General features: G+C 45.5%; 1 protein-coding gene across 1 annotated transcript in view; it reads right to left on the bottom strand.

Annotated features, from left to right (window-relative positions):
• Positions 1 to 303: 303 nt before the first annotated feature.
• The window catches only part of APOD (apolipoprotein D), an 83,494-nt gene continuing 64,862 nt past the window's right edge, over positions 304 to 18,935 (bottom strand). The window contains exon 5 of the mRNA XM_069215413.1: positions 304 to 800. Coding sequence (XP_069071514.1) covers positions 568 to 800 — 233 coding nt within the window. The 3' untranslated portion in view covers positions 304 to 567. The remainder of the gene's footprint in view (positions 801 to 18,935) is intronic.

The raw sequence follows: 18,935 nt of genomic DNA, 5'->3' as shown, positions 1-18,935 counted from the left end.
TTTACAAAACATTAATTAATTTTTAAACTAGCGATAGTAGGTTCGATCATACTCCACATATATTTTACAAATTACATTTCCAATACATATTTGGAAAGTCTCAGTGGCGCACAGCTTTTCTCAGACGTGCATACACTTACCTTTTGATCAGTCTGGTAGAAAACTCCTAACCATGTCCCTCCCCTGCTACCAGCTTTTGTGACCTAACCCCACGGAGGGAGTAACAGGCACTTGTCATAGAACGATCAGATCTGTGCCTGGTGAGCAGGGAATAACACGCAGGTGCAAGTTAAAAGTATTTTACTAACTTTTATTACTTATTGAGAAAACATATAGTCATGGGTCAGTTTATGGATCTGGGATATTAGGGAAGACACCTTATGAAAGTAATATTTTATGCATCATTTAATATTTTCTAGGAAGTATGTTTACAAGTTATTTGCAAACATTTTCACCATAAAGCTACACTCCGAAATTTTCATTATATCCTTCCACATTATATCTTAGCAGAGGGCAATCATGTTTGTAGCTGGCATGCACACTGCTCATGTTTCATCGCCATGGACTTCAGAAGTCTTCAGGGCACATGGATTGATCGCTGCTAATCATTTTAGCTGTATCAATACCGTTGCTGGTCAGTATCTCTTTCAGCTTCGTCACAGTTCCCTGGTCTAGCTGCCGCTCTCTTGAGAGAATCCAGGTGTAATCCACATGCCAGTAGAAAAGCTGGTAGCAGCTATAGATCAATGCATAATGTTCATAATCTGTTGAGAGAACCCAGAGTGGCGCAGAATGCAGAACTGGAAAATAAAGAGAGTTTAATTACAAAAGGACGGTGTCAAATGCAAGAGTTTTTAACTAAGTATCTGAAAATCTCTTGCCAGTCACACAGGCACACATTCTGTACAGCTGCATGGCCGCAGAGGCAGAAAACCTACATTAATAATATAGCTTCACTTTAGAATTGTGCTACCTTTTTAAACCCATATGAATATTTGGATGAAGAAATCGAAGGCTATATAATTTATTTTTTTTGTGTGGTCTGTTTTAACGTTTTCATATTTTGGAAGAAGATGATATATATATATATATATATATATATATATATATATATATATATATATATATATATATATTCATGAAGGTACATTTTTATCTTTTGCGTTTCATTAATGTTCGTAACTGAGTTAACGTAGTATGAATGACTGTTTTGGTACCTGTTGGTTTTCAGTGCAGCGGCACATCATGGTGCATCGAGAAATAAGCAGCTACTAACTACACACAAGTGACTTCAAGCATAAATATAGGATTTTGGACGTTTGAGCCAATGATAACCAGAACTCCATTACAACATCAACAGCAAAAGATAGTGGCTAAATATGAGCAGGGTTGATATCAGAAACCTTGAACTTCTGTGGAAGTTCTTCTCAGCCCACCACACTCTGTCCTTAGTTTATGTAATGGATCTGATCATTGTTGAACCTTCCAGAATAAACAATTATGTAAGATTATCGGTTTCTATTAAACTTTATTCTTTTACTGGAACAGAAAATTCAAAGTCATACAAAATAACATGAATACGTTTAAGTAGACTTGATTTTCAGTTTACATGAGTAATGTCGAGTAACTTGCCTTTTAAATTTGACACATATCTAAATAACCAGCATATATAAACAAAGAAGTGGGACATCTAAAACAAAAAACTATATATGATAATTATAGTGGGCCATGGGGCTGATGACATGGTTGCCCTTCTCAAAGGTGTGCATTAGGGCAAAGCTGAATTTATCCTTGAGTTGGGACTATGCACTAACAAGAAACAAGACACTGCAACATCAGGCTAAACAGAAATATGTAGAATGGTTTAACTATAGATGTGCTTCTAATACCCAAGACTTGACTTGGTTGGTTGAGTTTTAAGCTGTGGGGGTCACACCTCTGTCCAAAGGACCCATTGGTCGAGATTCGGAAATTCCTCCTGTTATTTTAAAATTTGGTTTATTTCCTAATAACTGGCACAGGCCGGACATATTTTGACTTCCTGACCTACATAAACTTTGGCCTAAAAGTACCATATGTCACCTGTCCAAGACCGTGGTCAATCAAGTCATATATGTACTTTTCCATAAATAAATTAAATGTATTATCTTGTGGTTTTCCACTTGTTCATGATTTGCATCTATTTTTATTTGGCGCTATGATGTCATGTAATACCAGGTGGTACTAGTTTGAGTGACTTTAGTTGATATGGATTTTTGTGGAATCATGGGAGTGTTCTAGCTCTAATCTGTTGATGGAGAGGATGCCCCATCACACACAGACATGTAAGAGCAGTTGTTGCATGGCCTCACAGCAGATGGATAAGCTGAGGTGGTGGGATGCAAAGAGCTGGTCACTGCGCATCTGCTGTTAGTCTGTATGGTCGGAGTGCCATTCAGTCCTGGTAGAAACCTCCACCACTCCCCTCATTACTCTTCTGCAGAGCTTTGTGGAAGGCCTCTGCTAAACAACAACTCGCTGTCCTGGCTCTAGTTAATGCCACCCGATACACAAAACCTCTCTGTGCTGAGCAGACTCCTGCATCTTCAGTGAACAACAACAGCCTATATTTGGTGATATGCAATGTGAGGTCCCTACATATGAATATGGAGAGAATTCCCAGTTTAATGGCCACCGCCAGTCTGAACTCTGTTCATCACAGTGCGATGACCTCTAGTGCTGGAAAAGAGGCAGAACAGCCTGGATCCCAGATCTCACAGCTCTTATTGAGCCAGATCCCAGATCTGGCCTAGCCCCCAGTGAAATGTGCTGTGTCATGGTGCAGCCAATCGTTTCAAGGTGCACCAAACAATCTCTGGGACATTCAACCACACCCACACTTTGCCTTCAGAGCAAGTTGTTTGCCTTTTCAAATCTTACCATGTACGAGATTTGCATGCACTGTAAAAATGTTTGATGTGTCTCTCTATGGGAGTAATTACAAATATAACAATTTCTAGCATTAATTAATACCTGTTTGCTAAGAGGGTTCATTTGAGTAGTAGTAATCATAATAACAAAATGCAGAAAAAAAAACAGAAATGTTCCAAACGCATGCCTTGCAGTTTAAAGCAGCTCCGTGATGCTGTTCAGAGTCCACTAAGGTATAATACCAAGGAATGCAACTTGTTGCTTGCGAGTAGGACAAGGGTATCTTTAATAAAAACAGTAACTAGGTGAGCTGTATACATAAAATATAAATCTGCCACCTGCGTGTTACAGATGGTACTTTGCAGCAGGCACACTGACCTCAATGCTTTTGTACCACGAGTCAAACATGTGACTAGGCTGTGCATTGATCTCTCCAGCACGTGCCGTAACCACCAGAGTTATCTTACCGAGATTATACCCTAGAACCTGCTGAGTAGGCAAGGATAGGTGCATTAACCCCGTAATTTATTTTTAAAAGCAGTCCTTTGTGACCAATCAAATAAGACAGAACCGAGTACTATCACATTAGTCCTCTGTGCTACTTTTTCTGTGGAAAAACACATGTATAAATTGACTCTCAGATTTCGCTTCTCATGAGCCCGCCCCACATGACCTCAATACATTTCTGCTTCCGCACTTCATCCCCGATTTATGGAATTCCGTAAAAGTTTTTTCCATTTCCTTTATTGATGAAAGGGAGATTTGCTCAACTACGACCTTGAGCTTGCAACTTCTACTGGCCTTAAAATTTTAAGTCGCAATTGGATAGTAACATGGGGAGGAGGAGTGGCCTTTGTTTACAATGCATCCCTTGAGCACACAAATGTGAGACATCACCATGAAGTCAAAATCATATATACAGCAAGATGTTTCAGTGAGGTAATTGCCAATTGTGTCCATATTCCTTCTGAATTTGATAAATTGAGTACCATTATGTTGGGTGACATTTACACCTGTTATTCTGGTACTTACCACGCTACATAATGGCAAAATATACATACAGGGACAATATGTAAATGAAAAAAGGCATGCGGGCAATACATGCTTCCACCACTAGATGACTCTTTTGGTTCACATTTTTTAAGTGGAGCCTTGCGTTTAGGCAAGTGGTATATTGTTAGTAGTGTTAAATAATAAAAAAACATATGTTCACTAATGTACACTAATTTCGGATCAAAATCCGAATGTGAAGCACGTTTTAAATGATTTTTTGCTCAGGAGAATTATCAACAGCATGGCTGCATCAATGGACAGGCCAATGCCCGAATGGAAAACGAAGATTCCCAATCCGAACCTGACACCAATAGCTCACTTTTTCTTGAGTAACAAAGTTGAAGGAAGGCACTGATGCGCAAAAAAATGCGAAATGGGTAAAAGAGAAACTTGAACTGGATAGAGACACAGCAAACTTGAAGACTGGAATGAAAAGCAATTGGACGGTTTTGGGTCCATCTATGCAGCGTTATGCATCACTGCCAAGATTTCAGTTTGCGTATGCGGGACATTTCCCTAATTTCTGTGTGCACATTTGTTGACATTTTGGTGATTTAGGTGTGGCAATTTGAGTGCCACTGTTCTACGTGTGAAGTGATCTCACGTGGAATATCAACATTGGAGAATGTATTCTGGGCTAGCTGATGGCCCAATAATTCCCATATATACTGGGGAGGGGGCGGGGGGGGGAGATAAGGGGGGGGGCACCACATTTTGGGCCTGATTCACAAAGGAAACGTACACTTTTGAGTGAGTTTACTACTTTTCAGTATTCACAAACTCCAGGTGTAATTACGACAAAAAACTGTAGGAAGTCTAGCACTACACATAGCCATCCACTGGTACTGCAACACCCTCCCATAGAAAATAATGGAGGTTGCAGTAGCAGTGGTTGGGCAAGTGTAGTACTGGACTTAGTACGAAAGTGTAGGTTACTGCCAAAGTGCAGTCTGTGAATACCGAAAAATAGTAAACTCACTCAAAAGTGCAGTTTGTGAATCAGGCTCACAACATTTTACCAGCAAGAAGAATCCTAAAAGGGAAGCGCGACAGTCAAAGTCGGGTATATTGGGGGTGCAGGTATAGCTCACTCTAGACATTGGTGCAGACTGCTCATATGATGCTGCCAAATCGCGGCTCGAATTAACTCATAATAATACTAAAACTGTAGTCATATTTCCGTACACTAAGCCATCACTACTTCTTGTTGGGTTCCGGAGTAGCGTGCTACTCGCCGAAAAGCGCTTCAACGCCTCATCAGGGGTAGTAAGTGCTATATAAATACTATTACAGTACAATACAATACAAATCCTTGCCATGCTGTAACAGGTTTCACCCGCATAGTTTCCTAAGTTGTGGAAAATACAAATGAGGGTCATACGCTCAATGAGCAGGGGCATAACGCAGACCCCTGTAGCTCCTGCTGGTGGGCCTCCATCGCTTTAGGGTGCCCTTAAGCTTTCATGGGGGCCCGACTGAGCCCAAGACCAATGAATGTTGGTGAGATATGGGAGACTCCGGGGCCAGTCATCACATTCTGCAGGGGGAGTGGCATGAGTGTCTGCTGTCTATGCTACTCCCCAGACCCTCTCCATGTTGAAGAGAGAATGAGTTGCAAAGAGTGGAACAATTTGTCCCAAGGCATTGAATAATCACTCAATAATGCAATCTTTCTCAATGGAAGCAGCAAGAAGGGTTTGTTTAAAGGGCTTGTGCTCTCTTGAATGCTGGTGCACTCTGCGGGCAGGCACTCACTTTCATCCCCACAGTGATTTTTAACTGCATTCCCCCTGCAAGCAGTAGCGGACTGGCGTCCAAGGGGATCAGCATCTGGCCCTCTAAGGCACAGGCAGACAATGACAATGTGTAGGAAGCTAGGGTGGTAACTACTTTCTCAGCACAAAGTCCAGTACTGTGCCATGCAACTGCACCATGAATCGTCCCCTAATTCCCAAATGGAGCAACAGTGTAGTACTATGTAGACGCTCACCATTAAGTGAAATGCTAAATAAAATGTGTTTTAATTCTAGGGACTAAGCTCTACTGATGAGATCATTTAGGAGGTATGTCACAATCACATCAGTCCTGGAACCTGTCATTAGACTACTTCACGGTCAGTGCATAGTTTGATAGTTTGTTTGATCTCTTTGTCTGAAGATCTAGTCTCTTTTACCTGGCATAGTCATGTTTTCAAAGGAGTAACTATATATATATATATATATATATATATATATATACACATATATATATATATGTATACATACATGTAAACATATATAAACACCCATATGTGTACATATGACTTACTGGCGGTCGGCAGTAGGTAGTTATAGTTAGGACCACGTTTCCATTGAGAAAGCATTTTTTGACTTGCCTATATCTTTGGTGCCATTTGATGAATCTTCACGAATTATTTTTTTCAGTGTTCCAGTGAATCTTGTTTTATATGGGAATTTTTGAGGTGATCTGTCAAGCGGGGGGGGGAGAAGAAGGGGAGGTAAAAAACAGTGCATTTCCATGATAATTCTCTAGGTATTTTAGACACAACTACAGCCCGAACCGCTGGACGGAATTACAAACTTGGCAGAAAGGTAGCTCTGGTCCAGAAAGTGTGCTTTTCGTTATTTGGTGTAGATCCATTCAGTACTTTTTAAAATATTAAAAGAAAACTAAATCTATATATCTAGAGGCACAAAAGGTTCCAGAATAATAACAAGCTTGTGCAGGGACTCAGCTTCCGCTGAGTCCACAAAGAAAAGATGGACCCAGAGGGGCCCACCCAGAGAAAAAAGCATTTTTGTCAATTTGTGCAGCAAATTCACAATGGATCAGCGAATTCACTGCAATAATGAAAAAGAAAACAAGTGCGGGCTGCCACTTTTGTTTTTATTGACGTCTGCGGGTGGGCCAGGTCCAGGGGGCCTGTCCAAAATTAGGATGAGGCCACAGGCCAATGGATGGGGCAAATGGAATGCAGCCGGGCCGCCCGGCTCCCCTGCAGCCCCGGGGACCGACACCTCCCTCATGGTCACAATTTAAAATGCAATGCGGGGGACTGCGTGGTTCCACCCCCGCAGCTCCAGGGACCGCCACCTCCCCAGGGCTCAAATAAAATGTAATGAGGGGGATGTGGTCCCCCGATGCCCCAGGGACCGCCAGCTCCCCAGGGCTCAAATAAAATGTAATGAGGAGGACCGTCCAGCCCCCCTGCTGCCCCGGGGACCAGCACTTCCCTGGGACTCTAATCAAATGTAATGCGGGGGGACTGCCCGCCCCCCCACAACCCCAGGGACCGCCACCTTCCCTGGGCACAATTTGAAGTGTAATGCAGGGAGGTCGCTTGGCCCTCCCGTAGCCCCAGGTATTGCCACCTAACCGGGGCTCCAATAAAATGTAATGCAAGAGGGCAACCCAGCCCCCCCGGCCCAGGGACCGCCACCTCCCAGGGGCTCTAATCAAATGTAATGGGGGGGGGAGGGGCTAGTCGGACTCCTCACTGCCCCGAGGACCGCCAACTCCCTGGGGCTCCAATAAAATGTAATGCAGGTGGCTACCAGCCCCCCACTGCCCCGGAGACCGCCTCTTCCCCTGGGCTTCAATCAAATGTAATAAGGGGGTGCACGGCCCCCTGCAGCCCCGGGATCCACCACCTCCTTGGGGCTCCAATAAAATGTAATGCAGGGGGCCTGCGCCCCAGACCCCCCCTCCAGGAGCCAGTTATGGACCTGGGGACTGCCACCACCCAGGGCCGGCTCCTGATCTGTCCCAGGATGCCCAACCCCGGGACATAGCTCGGACGTTTGCTCTGACTTGATGGGAGCTTTGACAACTCCTGCCCAGTCAGAGCAAACACTTCACTTTCTGCAAGTGAGAGCTGTCAAGCAGCTCTCACTTGCAGAAAGTGAAGTTTTAATGTGTTTCTCTGCACACATATTTGCATGCAGGGGAACAGATGAAAACATTGCTCCCACAAGCAGGGAGCTGCTATTTCAAGCAGCTTCTTTCTTGTGGGAGCACCGTCGGTACCCGCAGGACAGGGGGAGCTGGCTATGACCGCAGGGGCTCTGAGGCTTCCCCCGCAGTCCTATCACTCTCTCTCTTCATCCTATAATGAGATGGAAGAGAGAGAGATTGTCATTGTAATGGTCTCTCCATACAATGACTATAGACAGACTATCAATATGTTTGGTAAGAAGGATATAGTTATGCTTGGATGCAGAGGAGGAGTTACCTTAGGGCATGAGTTATAGTTACTGGAAATAACTATAACTGGTGAATTTGTAAGGTTTTGAATGTTTAAAATGTGAGCCTAACTATGAAGTCCCTCTCACGTTTGGTTTCTAACTGGCTGTCACCAGTAGGTAGTTATAGTTATGACCTTGTTTCCATAGATAAAGCGTTTTTTGACTTGCCTATATCTTTGGCACTGTTTGACGAATCTTCACGAAAATTTCCCAAAATAAGTGTGCTGGTGATTCTTGTTGCACATGGGAAGCTTTGGGGTGATCCATCAAGCGGGGGTCGAGAAAAGGGGGGGTCAAAAAACATGAGTTTCCAATGTTAATTCCCATACGAGTTTTGAACACGACTACAGTCCTAACTACAGGACGGAATTACACCAAATTTTGGCAAAATCCCAGGGGTGTGATACAGGGGTCTTTGAGGGTCAAATTATTCCCTTAAAAACAATTATTTTTCACGCTGCGCGATATTCGCGAATACGTCACAATGCTCAGCGCGGACTCCCTGTGTAACGTCACGATGAATGCGCGAATATCGACACAAAAGTTGAAAAAAACACTCACAGACTCATTCATACACTTATTCATTCACTCATAGTAGCACTCAGACACTCATTCAGCTACTGTCAGAGCCACTCACACACCTACTAACAGGCCCACACAGGCACTCGCACACACACTCACACACCTACTCAGACCCTTAGATACCCACAGACAGACTCACTCAAACACTGACGCACCCACCCACAGTCCCACTGAGACTGTGATGCACCCACTCACGGACCCACTCAGACATTCATGCATCCACAACAGACTCACTCAAACACTAATGCACTCATAGACCCATTCAGACCGTCACACATCCACTTACAGACCCACTCAGACTCTCACACACCCTCTTACAGACCACTGAGACACTCATGCACCCACTCACAGACCCACTCAGACACTCATGCACCCACTCACAGACCCACTCAGGCCGAAGGGCATGAGCGGCAGTGGTTAGAATAATGCATAGTTATAGGAAACTGGCCCCTTGTCTGCAGCATCCCCCCCTCTTTTTGCCTGATATCTGATGCTAACTTGACTGAGTGTGTGCTGGGATCTTGCTAACCAGGCCCAAGCACCTGTGTTCTTTCCCTAAAACTGTTCCACTATTGGCACACCCCTGGCAGATAGCTAATTCCCTTGTAAAAGGTACCAGTGGTACCAAGGGCCCTGTGCCAGTGCAGCTTGTGTGTGTTGGTGGGGAGAAAGAGATAAAGTCGACATGGCATCCCCCTCAGGGTGCCATGCCCGCCAACCAATGCCTGTGGCATAGGTAAGGCACCCCTCTAGCAGGCCTTACAGCCCTAAGGCAGGGTGCACTATACAACAGGTGAGGGCATATCCTACAGTGTCTAAGTCCATTCTTAGACATTGTAAGTGCAGGGGCCATATTAAGTACATGGGCTGGGAGTTTGTCATCGTGAACTACACAGCTCCATGATGGCTACACTGAAGTCCCGGGAAGTTTGATATCAAACTTGTCATCACAATGAACCTACACTGACGCCAGTGTTGGATTTATTGCAAAATGCACACAGAGGGCATCTTAGAGATGTCCCCTGTATCTTAGCCAACCCTCTCGTGTAGGGCTGATTGGTCTGTGTCTGCCTGCCACTAGCAGACAAGTTCCTGACCCCATGGTGTGAGAGACTTTGTGCTCTTTGAGGACTAGAACAAAGTCTGCTCTGGATGGAGGTGCTTCACACCCCTCTCTGCAGGAACTTTAACACTTGGAAGTGAGCCTCAAAGGCTCAGGCCTCCTGTTACAATGCCCAGGGGCACTTCAGTTAGTGGAGATGCCTGCCCCGCCCCCGGACAAAGTCCCACTTTTGGCAGCAAGTTCAGCGGAAAACTTAGGAAAAAAAGGAGGAGTGACCACTTTAGCTGGGACCACCCCTAAGGTGTCCAGAGCTGAAGTGACTCCCCTCCCTGCAGAATCCTCCATCTTGGTTTTGAAGACAGGGACCAACAGTTTTAGGCCTGTGTCCCCCTCCCCAAAGGGAGTGGACACCAGAAGGGTTTTAGTCACCCTCAGGGACAGTAACCATTGGTTACTGCCCTCTGACCCCTAAATCCAGGAATCAAGGGCCTCTCTGAACTCAACTCACCAGATTCCTGGCGACCTCGAAAGAAGAAAGAAGGACTGCTAAACTGAAACCCCATCAGAGAAGAAGGAAGACAAAAACTGACTTGGACCCAGCCCTACTGGCCTGTATCCTGCTTCAGGGAACCTGCAAAAATAAAGCAACGAGTCAAATGGGTCCAGCGACCTCTGCCAAGCTTCCAGAGGACTGCCTGCATCACTGAGGACCAAGAACCCCCGTGGACAGTGGCCCTATCCAAGAAGAAACTAAAGCAAAGGACTCTAGAGCCTCCCTAGGTCTGCGAGTCCTGCCCACTCTGCACCCGACGCCCACAGCCCGTGTCCAGGTGGCCCAACCAACTAGAGAGGATCCCCAGGCGCTTCCGAGCAAGTGCCCGCCCTATGCTGACCTCTCCTGTCCCCCATGACGCCGCCTGCAGAGTGAATCCAGAGGACCCTCCTGACCACGAAAGCTCCGGACAAAGATACCCATTGCATAAAGGTCCCCTGTCCCTGCAGCCCCCTGCCCTTGGGCAACCTGACCTCTAGTGCAGCAACGTTAAGCGGGTGGCCCTCCTACTTGTCCTGCCTGTGGTTTTCTGAAACCGACCCCTGGACCCAGCCTGCAGCATCTAAGTGACCCCCAAGGTCCCCTCATACTAAAGTTTAGGGAGCCCGATGCTGTGTTTGCACCCTGCACAGGGCCCCCCCTGCACCGCTGAGGGTGTGTGTTTGGTGCTTACCTGTGGCTCCCCAGTGCTCCTCTAAAACCCCAGGTCTTGCCTCCGAAGACCTGGGTACTTACTTGCAAGCAGATCTGGAACCGAGTTCCCCCAGTCTCCATAGGAGCCCATGTTAAAGTTGCCTCAACTTTGACCTCTGCACCTGGCCGTCCCGTGTTGCTGGTGGTGGGTTTTCGGGGTTAACTTGAACCCCAACCGTGGACTTCCTAAACCCCAGAGACTGGAACTGTAAATCAATTACTTACCTGTAAATCGTACTAACTTTTCTTCCCCACAGAAACTGTTTCCGAAAATTGCAGTGTCAACTTTTCAAACAGATTATTGCCATTTACACAAAAACTGTATGACTTGCGAATTCGAACCAAAGTAATATAGATACATATGTGAAATATTTATTGATGTACTTACCTGCAACTTTAATCTTGTGGTTCGAGAAATAAATTAACAAAAGCTATTTTTTCAATATAAAAATTACTGGTCTGGAGTTAAGTCACTGAGTGTGTGCTTCTTCTATTGTCTGTGTGTGTACAACAAATGCTTTGCACTACCCTCTGATAAGCCTAACTGCTCGACCACTCTACCACAAAAGAGAGCATTAGTATTTTCTACTTTAGTCTCTGTTAAGCCTCTGGGGAACCCTTGGACTCTGTGCACACTATGGCCCTCATTACAACCCTGGCGGTCAAGGAGCGCCAGGGCTGTTTTGGAGGTTGCACCGCCAACAGGCTGGTGGTGCAAACTCGCATATTACGACCGCGGCGGAAGCGCCGCGGTCGCACCGCCGGGACCAGTGGTTTTCCACCACGTTGGTCCCGGCGGATTTAATCCTCCAGGACAGCGCTGCTTGCAGCACTGCCCAGGGGATTACGAGTCCCCTTCCCATCTGCCTTTTCATGGCGGTAGGAACCGCCATGGAAAGGATGGCGGAAAGGGGTGTCGCGGGGCCCCCTAGCACAGCCCCATAAAGCTTTTCACTGTCTGCACAGCAGACAGTGAAAAGAGCGACGGGTGCAACTGCACCCATCGCACGGCCGCAACACCACCGGCTCCCATGTTGCGGCCGACATCCCCGCTGGGCCAGCGGGCGGTAACTCGGTTTACGCCCGCCGGCCCAGCGGGGATGTCATGATGGCCACCGCGGGAGTGCAGCCGCATTGGCGCCCGCACAGTGGTTACAACTTGGCGGGCGGCAAAGTTGTAATGAGGGCCTATATCTAATTTTGATATAGTATATACAGAGCCAGCTTCCTACAATAGTAATTTAAATTACTTTGCATTAAAAAAAAAACATAGAAATTCACTGAAAAAAAACAAAGGTCACAGGGACATAGTTAGGAAACAGGATTTTAAAACATTATAGAAATTCACTTAAAATAACAACGGTTACAGGGACGTTATAGTTAGGTTCCGAATATACTCTTACGAAACCTTAGAAATTCAGCAGTTATAGTTCGTTATTTCAAGTAACTATAACTCGCGCTCTAAAGTAACTATAACTCGCACCCTCGCCATGCCCTGCTAATTACCCCAGATATTACAGCAATCAGGACAACTTTTACAACATCATGAAAAATATCTGTGAAGCATTAGCAGTCAAATTAATGAAGAAAAAACTGTGCATGGCGTGGGCACGAGTTAGTTTAGGGCGCAATTCATAGTTACTTGAAATAACAAACTATAACTGCTGAATTTCTAAGGTTTTGTAAGAGTAAATTCAAAACCTAACTAGAACGTCCCTGTACCTTTGTTTTTTTCAGTGGGATCCGATATTTGGTCCACTATCTCCAAATTCTCCACTGGTCACCTTTCGTAAAGCCCTGTCCAAGAAGGATGTATTGGTCAGTAGTAGTCCAACTGTAGTTAGTAGTTAACTGGCTGCAGCAGGCAAAGGGATTTAACAAATGTCATAAATGTAAAGTCTGTACAATTAGGGGTAAATATGACAGAATACAGCACATAATTTACAGGCAAACCAGTTCATATAAAGGGTTCATATAACTGTAGAACCAGCTATGCTGTATATGTACTGCAGTGCCAATGTGGCTTGCGTTACTATTAGAAATGGGGTCTCTAGTTGGCAGAGGTATACACCCTTGTCCAAGTAGAGACCACAGTCCTACTCAGGGTAAGTCACAACACAATCCAAATTATCCTATGCCCACCCTCTGGTAGCTTGCCACTAAGTAGTGAGGCTTAACTTATAAGTCAATATCTAAAGTATTTCTGCAATAAATCATACAGTGAAAACACCACAAAAATACACTTCACAGGTTTAAAAAAACAGATAATATTTATCTGAATAAAATTAGATAAAAACGACAAGATCCAATAAGCACAAGTTGAAATATCACTTATAAAAGGATTAAAAGAGTCTGAATTCTTAGAAATTAACAGTTGTTTCTTTGTTACACACAGTACCTGGGATGCGTAAAAAATAACGACACACAGAGACCGCAGAGGAGGAGGTGCGTGGAAAAATAAGGTGTTACGTTGAATTTTCTGGCACAGCACAGACAATGCATCCTTTCTTTCCATGCTGCAAGGGTTTGCGTTGTTTTTCGGCCTGCAGTCTTGTTTCCTCACTGCAATGTGGGGATATATTGACGCCCAAGGACGATGTGTTGAAAATCCTTGACATGCTGGAAGAAGGAGCAGGTGCTGCGTCGATCCGGTAGGCGATGCGTCTAATTGTCTGTTGCAAGGCAGGTGCTGCATCAAATTTCCAGTTGGGAAGTCAGTGCTGCGTAGTTCCAGTCCGCGGTGCAGCGATTTCCCAGCCGCGATGCAGGCTTTGGGTTGATTTCTGCAGGTGTTGCGGCAATTTTCGATGCACAAGGAGTTTCTTGAAGAGTTAAGACTTTGTTGACCCTGACACTTCAGAAAAAGGAGACAAGCTCAATCCAAGCCCATGGAGAGCACTTCAGGAGGAAGGCAGAGTCCTTCCAACAGAGTCAGAGGCCTGCAGGGCAGCAGGGCAACAAGCAGGGCAGCAGTTCTTCTCAGCAAAGCAGTCCAGATGAGTCCTTTGGGAAGCCAGGCAGCTCCTCTGACAGGGCAGGTGTAGGTGCAGAAGTGTCTGATTTGGTGGGGTCAGAGACCCAGTTTATATACCCCAAAAGGCCTTTGAAGGGGGGAAACATCAAAGAGTGGTTTTGAAGTGCACAAGTTTCCCTTTCAGGCCAGTCCTGTCTGTCAAGATCCCTATAGGGGGGTTATCATTCCTTTGTGTGAGGGCAGGCCTCTGGCATTTGAAATCTAAGTGTGAGCCCCCCACCCTCCCTGCCCAGGAAGACCCATTCAGTATGCAGATGAATGCAGATGTGGCTGAATGTCCTGTGATTGTGGTTGTCTGGGTGGAATGCACAAGGGGAGCTGTTAACCAGCACAGACCATATGTGGATTGAAGACAAGCTGTAGGGCACACATGGCAGTACATGCAGAGAAATGCCCACTTTCTAAAAGTGGCATTTCTAAAAAAGTAATAATAAATCCAACTTCACCAGTAAGCATGATTTTCTATTACCATTCTGGCCAAACTAAATATGACATGGCTACTCCTTCCAGATCAGAATCTACCACTGAAAAGTATATGAGGGCAGTTCTAATGCTAGTCTATGAGAGGAGCAGGCCTCACGGTAGTGGAAAACAAATTTATTAGTTTTTCACTACCAGGACATGTAAAACATGTACGTACATGTCCTGCCTTTTACCTACATAACACCCTGTCCTATGGGTTATTAGGGTCTACCTTAGGGGAGACCCATCTGTAGAAAAAGGGGGGGGGGGGGGGTGGGGGGTTAAGGCTTGGCAAGTAGTTTTAAATGCCAAGTCGAAGTGGCAGTGAAACTGCACACACGGGCCTTGCAATAGCAGGCCTGAGACATGGTTAAGGGCTACTTATGTGGGTGGCATGATCAGTGCTACAGGCCCACTAGAAGCATTTAACTTACAGGCCCTGGGCCCATGTAGTGCACTTTACTAGTATCTTAAAAGTAAATTAAATATGCCAATTGGGTATGAGCCAATGTTACCATGTTTTTAGGGCGAGTGCACATGCACTTTAGCATTGGTTAGCAGGAGTAAATTTTCCATAGTCCTAAAGCCAGCAAAAATGAGGTCTGAAAAAGATGAAGGCAAAAAGGTTGGGGTCACCCTTCAGAGAGGCCATTTTCCAACAATTACTTAGGTAGTACAATTTTGTCAGTCCATGAGAGAATTTTACAGAGCATGCGTGCGATAACCAATAAAGACTGGTCTTATTCAGTAGCTAGACATGTGTATGACTGCCACAGCAATGATGTGAAAAGCCTAAGATATTTTGTCATTGATTTTGTCCCAGAACAGAGTAGAGCAATGGCACCTAGTGTGCAATGGGACTGCAGGGGGAGCCTCAAGGCCCCGGGGTCCCTGCGGGAGATGGCACTGGTTTTGCACACAGGGAGCTGCTAAACATGCAGCTCCATGTTTGCAAAAGCAATTGTTTAATCTCTTTCCCTGCCTGCATCTCTGTGGGTAGGGGAAGAGATGAAACCTCTGCTTTCAGCAGGCGAGAGCACTTTGACAGCTGTCACCCGCTGGAAGCCGAGTGTTTGCTCTGACTTGATGGGAGCTGTCAAAGCTCCCACCAAGTCAGAGCAAACAACTATGTCCCAGGGTTGGGCATCCCGTGACATAGCAGGAGCCGGCCCTGGGGGGTGGTGATCCCCGAGGCCATTATTGGCTCCAGGAGGGGGACCGCACAGCCCCTCTCCAACCTTTAACATTCTCCTGCAGAGGTGGTGTTCCCCGGGGCCGGGGGTCCACAACTGACCCCATTCATTATTTTGTTTCAGCCCCGGGGAGGTGGCTGTCGTCTGGGCTGCAGGGGGCCACATGGCCCCCCATCCAAACTGCCTCGGAACAGGACACCCTTCATTAGATTTTTTCAGCCCCATGGAGGTGATGGTCCTCTGGGCTGCGGGTGGCCAGGCGGGCCTCCTGCACAAATTCTGTATTTAGTCCCAGGGAGGTGGCCTTATGGGCCTCCCCCATATAAAATAAAGATTTAGGCCTGGGGGGTGGCGATCCCCAGGGCTGCAGAGGGCTGTGTGCCTCCCCCCACATAAATTATGTATTTAGCCCCGGGGAGGTTGGAGTGCCTGGGGCAGTGGGGGAGACCGTATGGGACTCCCCATATAAAATCAAGATTTTGCCCTGGGGAGGTGGTGGTGGTCCCCAGGACGAGGGAGCCATGCACCCCCCTGCACATTTCTGGCTGATTGCCCCGGGGAGGTGGTATTCCCCAGGGCTAATATAAGCCCTAGGAGGGGGGGCCCGTGCATCCCCCCTCCTTTTTCAATCTCCCAATGTCCCAGGGACGTGGCCCACCCGGTGGGGGGGGGGGGGGCGCAAATAAAAGAAATGGTGGGAGACCTCCCTTTATAAAAAAAATAATCTATAAAAAATGTACAAATCTGGACCAGTGGATTTTTCTGAGATTTAAAAAAAATGCTTTTTATCCCTGACGGTGTCCATAAGGCACCCCTAGACCAAGCTAGGGGTTCAGGTTGACCCTGCCCTTGACCTTTTTCTTTTCTTTAACTTTTTTTGTGGGACTCTGCTCAAGCCAAGTCCCAAAGTGGCTGCCAACACTTCCTTGCTGAATTGTTGGCAGCCAATCAGATATCAGCACGGGGACAGTTGGATCTGCAGATGATCCCTTCCCTAGATAGCTATATTTTTAAATCTCTAATTACTCCACAACTACTGAATGGATTTACACAAAATCACAAAAAGCACGCTTCCTGGACCAAGAGCTAACTATCTGCCCAATTTGGTGTAATTCAATCCAGCGGTTCGGGCTGCAGTCGTGTTCAGAATCCCTATGGGAAAAATGCATTTTGGGACTCCCCTTTTTTCTTGGCCCCCCACTTGATGGATCACCCTGAAACTTTCAAGACAACAGTTAAACCCATTAAAGTATAAATTTCGAAAAATTCATGATGATTCGTCAATCAGCACCAAAGTTATTGGCAAAACAAAAAACGCTCTTCCTATGGAAACTAGGTCCTAACTATAACTATCTACTGGCGACCACCATTAGGTTATATGTATACTGTTACAAGCACTCTCACACCTACACAGCCAGTCTCATTCTCCCTCTCAGAGAGACACTCTCACACCCACCCTCGGATCCAGGCAGACACTGTCACGCTCACTCTCACACCCAGACCCAGACTCACGCTCAGTGTCACAATGACATAGAGACTCTCACATGCAATGTCAAACCCAGAGACACACTCTGACACTCATCCTCACACCCAGACAGGTACTCTCACACTCAGTCTGACATCCAGGCAGACACTGTGACAGCCACTCTTACACCTACAGAGATGATGTTACATCCACTGTCACATGTACACAGATACTCTCACACTCACTCTTACACTCAGAGAGACACTCTCACACCCACCGTCACACCCAGGCACACACTGTCATACCCCCTCTAACACTCAGACAGAGACTGTTACAATCATTCTCACACTAACATAGAGACTCTCCCATGTAGTGTGAAACCCAGTCACATTAACACTCACACCCAGACAGCTACTCTCCCACTCAGTCTGCCATCCAGACAGACAATTTTACAAGCACTCTCACACCTACTCACACAGTCTCACATTCACTCTCACATGCAGAGAGAGAGACACTCACATCCACCCTCGCATCTAAAAAAGTGCTTTTTTTCTTTTATGAGATCCTTGGAGCCATTCGTGGATCCGAGTGAGATTTGAAAAAAAAAGAAACATGTATATGGGTAATAGATTGGCTCTGAAAAAAGCCTTTGTGTTTACGATGTGTAGGTGATTACTACACATGATAGAGGTTTTATCTCTGAAGTAATGCAGGAAAAGTTTGTTGCCTTTCTCCGTTAGGTGAACACCGTAATTTCTGTATATACCCACCATTTCAAATCATAAGTTGTTGAGGTATATAGAAATCGTGTTATGTGCCTTGAGGAATACAGAAACAGTTTTATTGACAGGTTTACTGGATTTCTCTATTTGTGGGCAGCACTTCTGGCAAATGTGGTGTAATTCTGTCCAGTGGTTTGGGCTGTAGTCGTGTCTAAAGGTCCTAAGGGAACTAACATGGGAAATGCAACTGTTTAGATCCCCCCCTTTTTTCTCAGCCCCCACTTGACGGATCACCCCAAAACTTTCCGTGCACAACAAAAATCACTGGGCCACTTTTTGGGGAAAATTTCATGAAGATTTGTCAAACGGTGCCAAAGATATAGGTAAGTCCCCCAAAAAAAATTCTATGGAAACATGGTCCTAACTATAACTACCTAGTGGCATTGCCATAGTGTGTATATATATATACACTGAAAAAACAACAAAAGTTACAGGGATGTTATAGTTAGGAATTAACATTTAAAAAAACTTAGAAATTCACAAAATCATAGAAATTCAGCTGTTATAATTAGAGTTCTTTCAAATAACTATAACTCGTGCTGTAAAGTAACTATAACACTCACCCCCACCATGCACAGTTTTCTCATCAATAATTAGATTGCAAATGTTACAGTGCTAATATCAATGAAGCCATTGAAGTTGTCATGAATTATGTAACTTGTGGTGTAATTAGCTGTGCACAGCGAGGGTGCGAGTTATAGTTACCTTAGGTTTAGTTTCAATTTAGATTACTATTCTAACATGGCCATCAGCATCATGACAGGCATAACTGTGTCATAACAAACAAGCGCACATGTCCCTTATGCATGTGAGGATGTGTCACAAAGCACACATGCATCACAACAAATGCATGCATACTGGTGACCATCTTGGAATTGGTTTCTGTTTGACTTGTCAGCTT

Source organism: Pleurodeles waltl, chromosome 11, assembly GCF_031143425.1.
Source record: "Pleurodeles waltl isolate 20211129_DDA chromosome 11, aPleWal1.hap1.20221129, whole genome shotgun sequence".
NCBI lineage: Eukaryota > Metazoa > Chordata > Amphibia > Caudata > Salamandridae > Pleurodeles > Pleurodeles waltl.
Note: the sequence above shows the minus strand (reverse complement) of the source record. Positions and strands in the feature narration are given on the sequence as shown.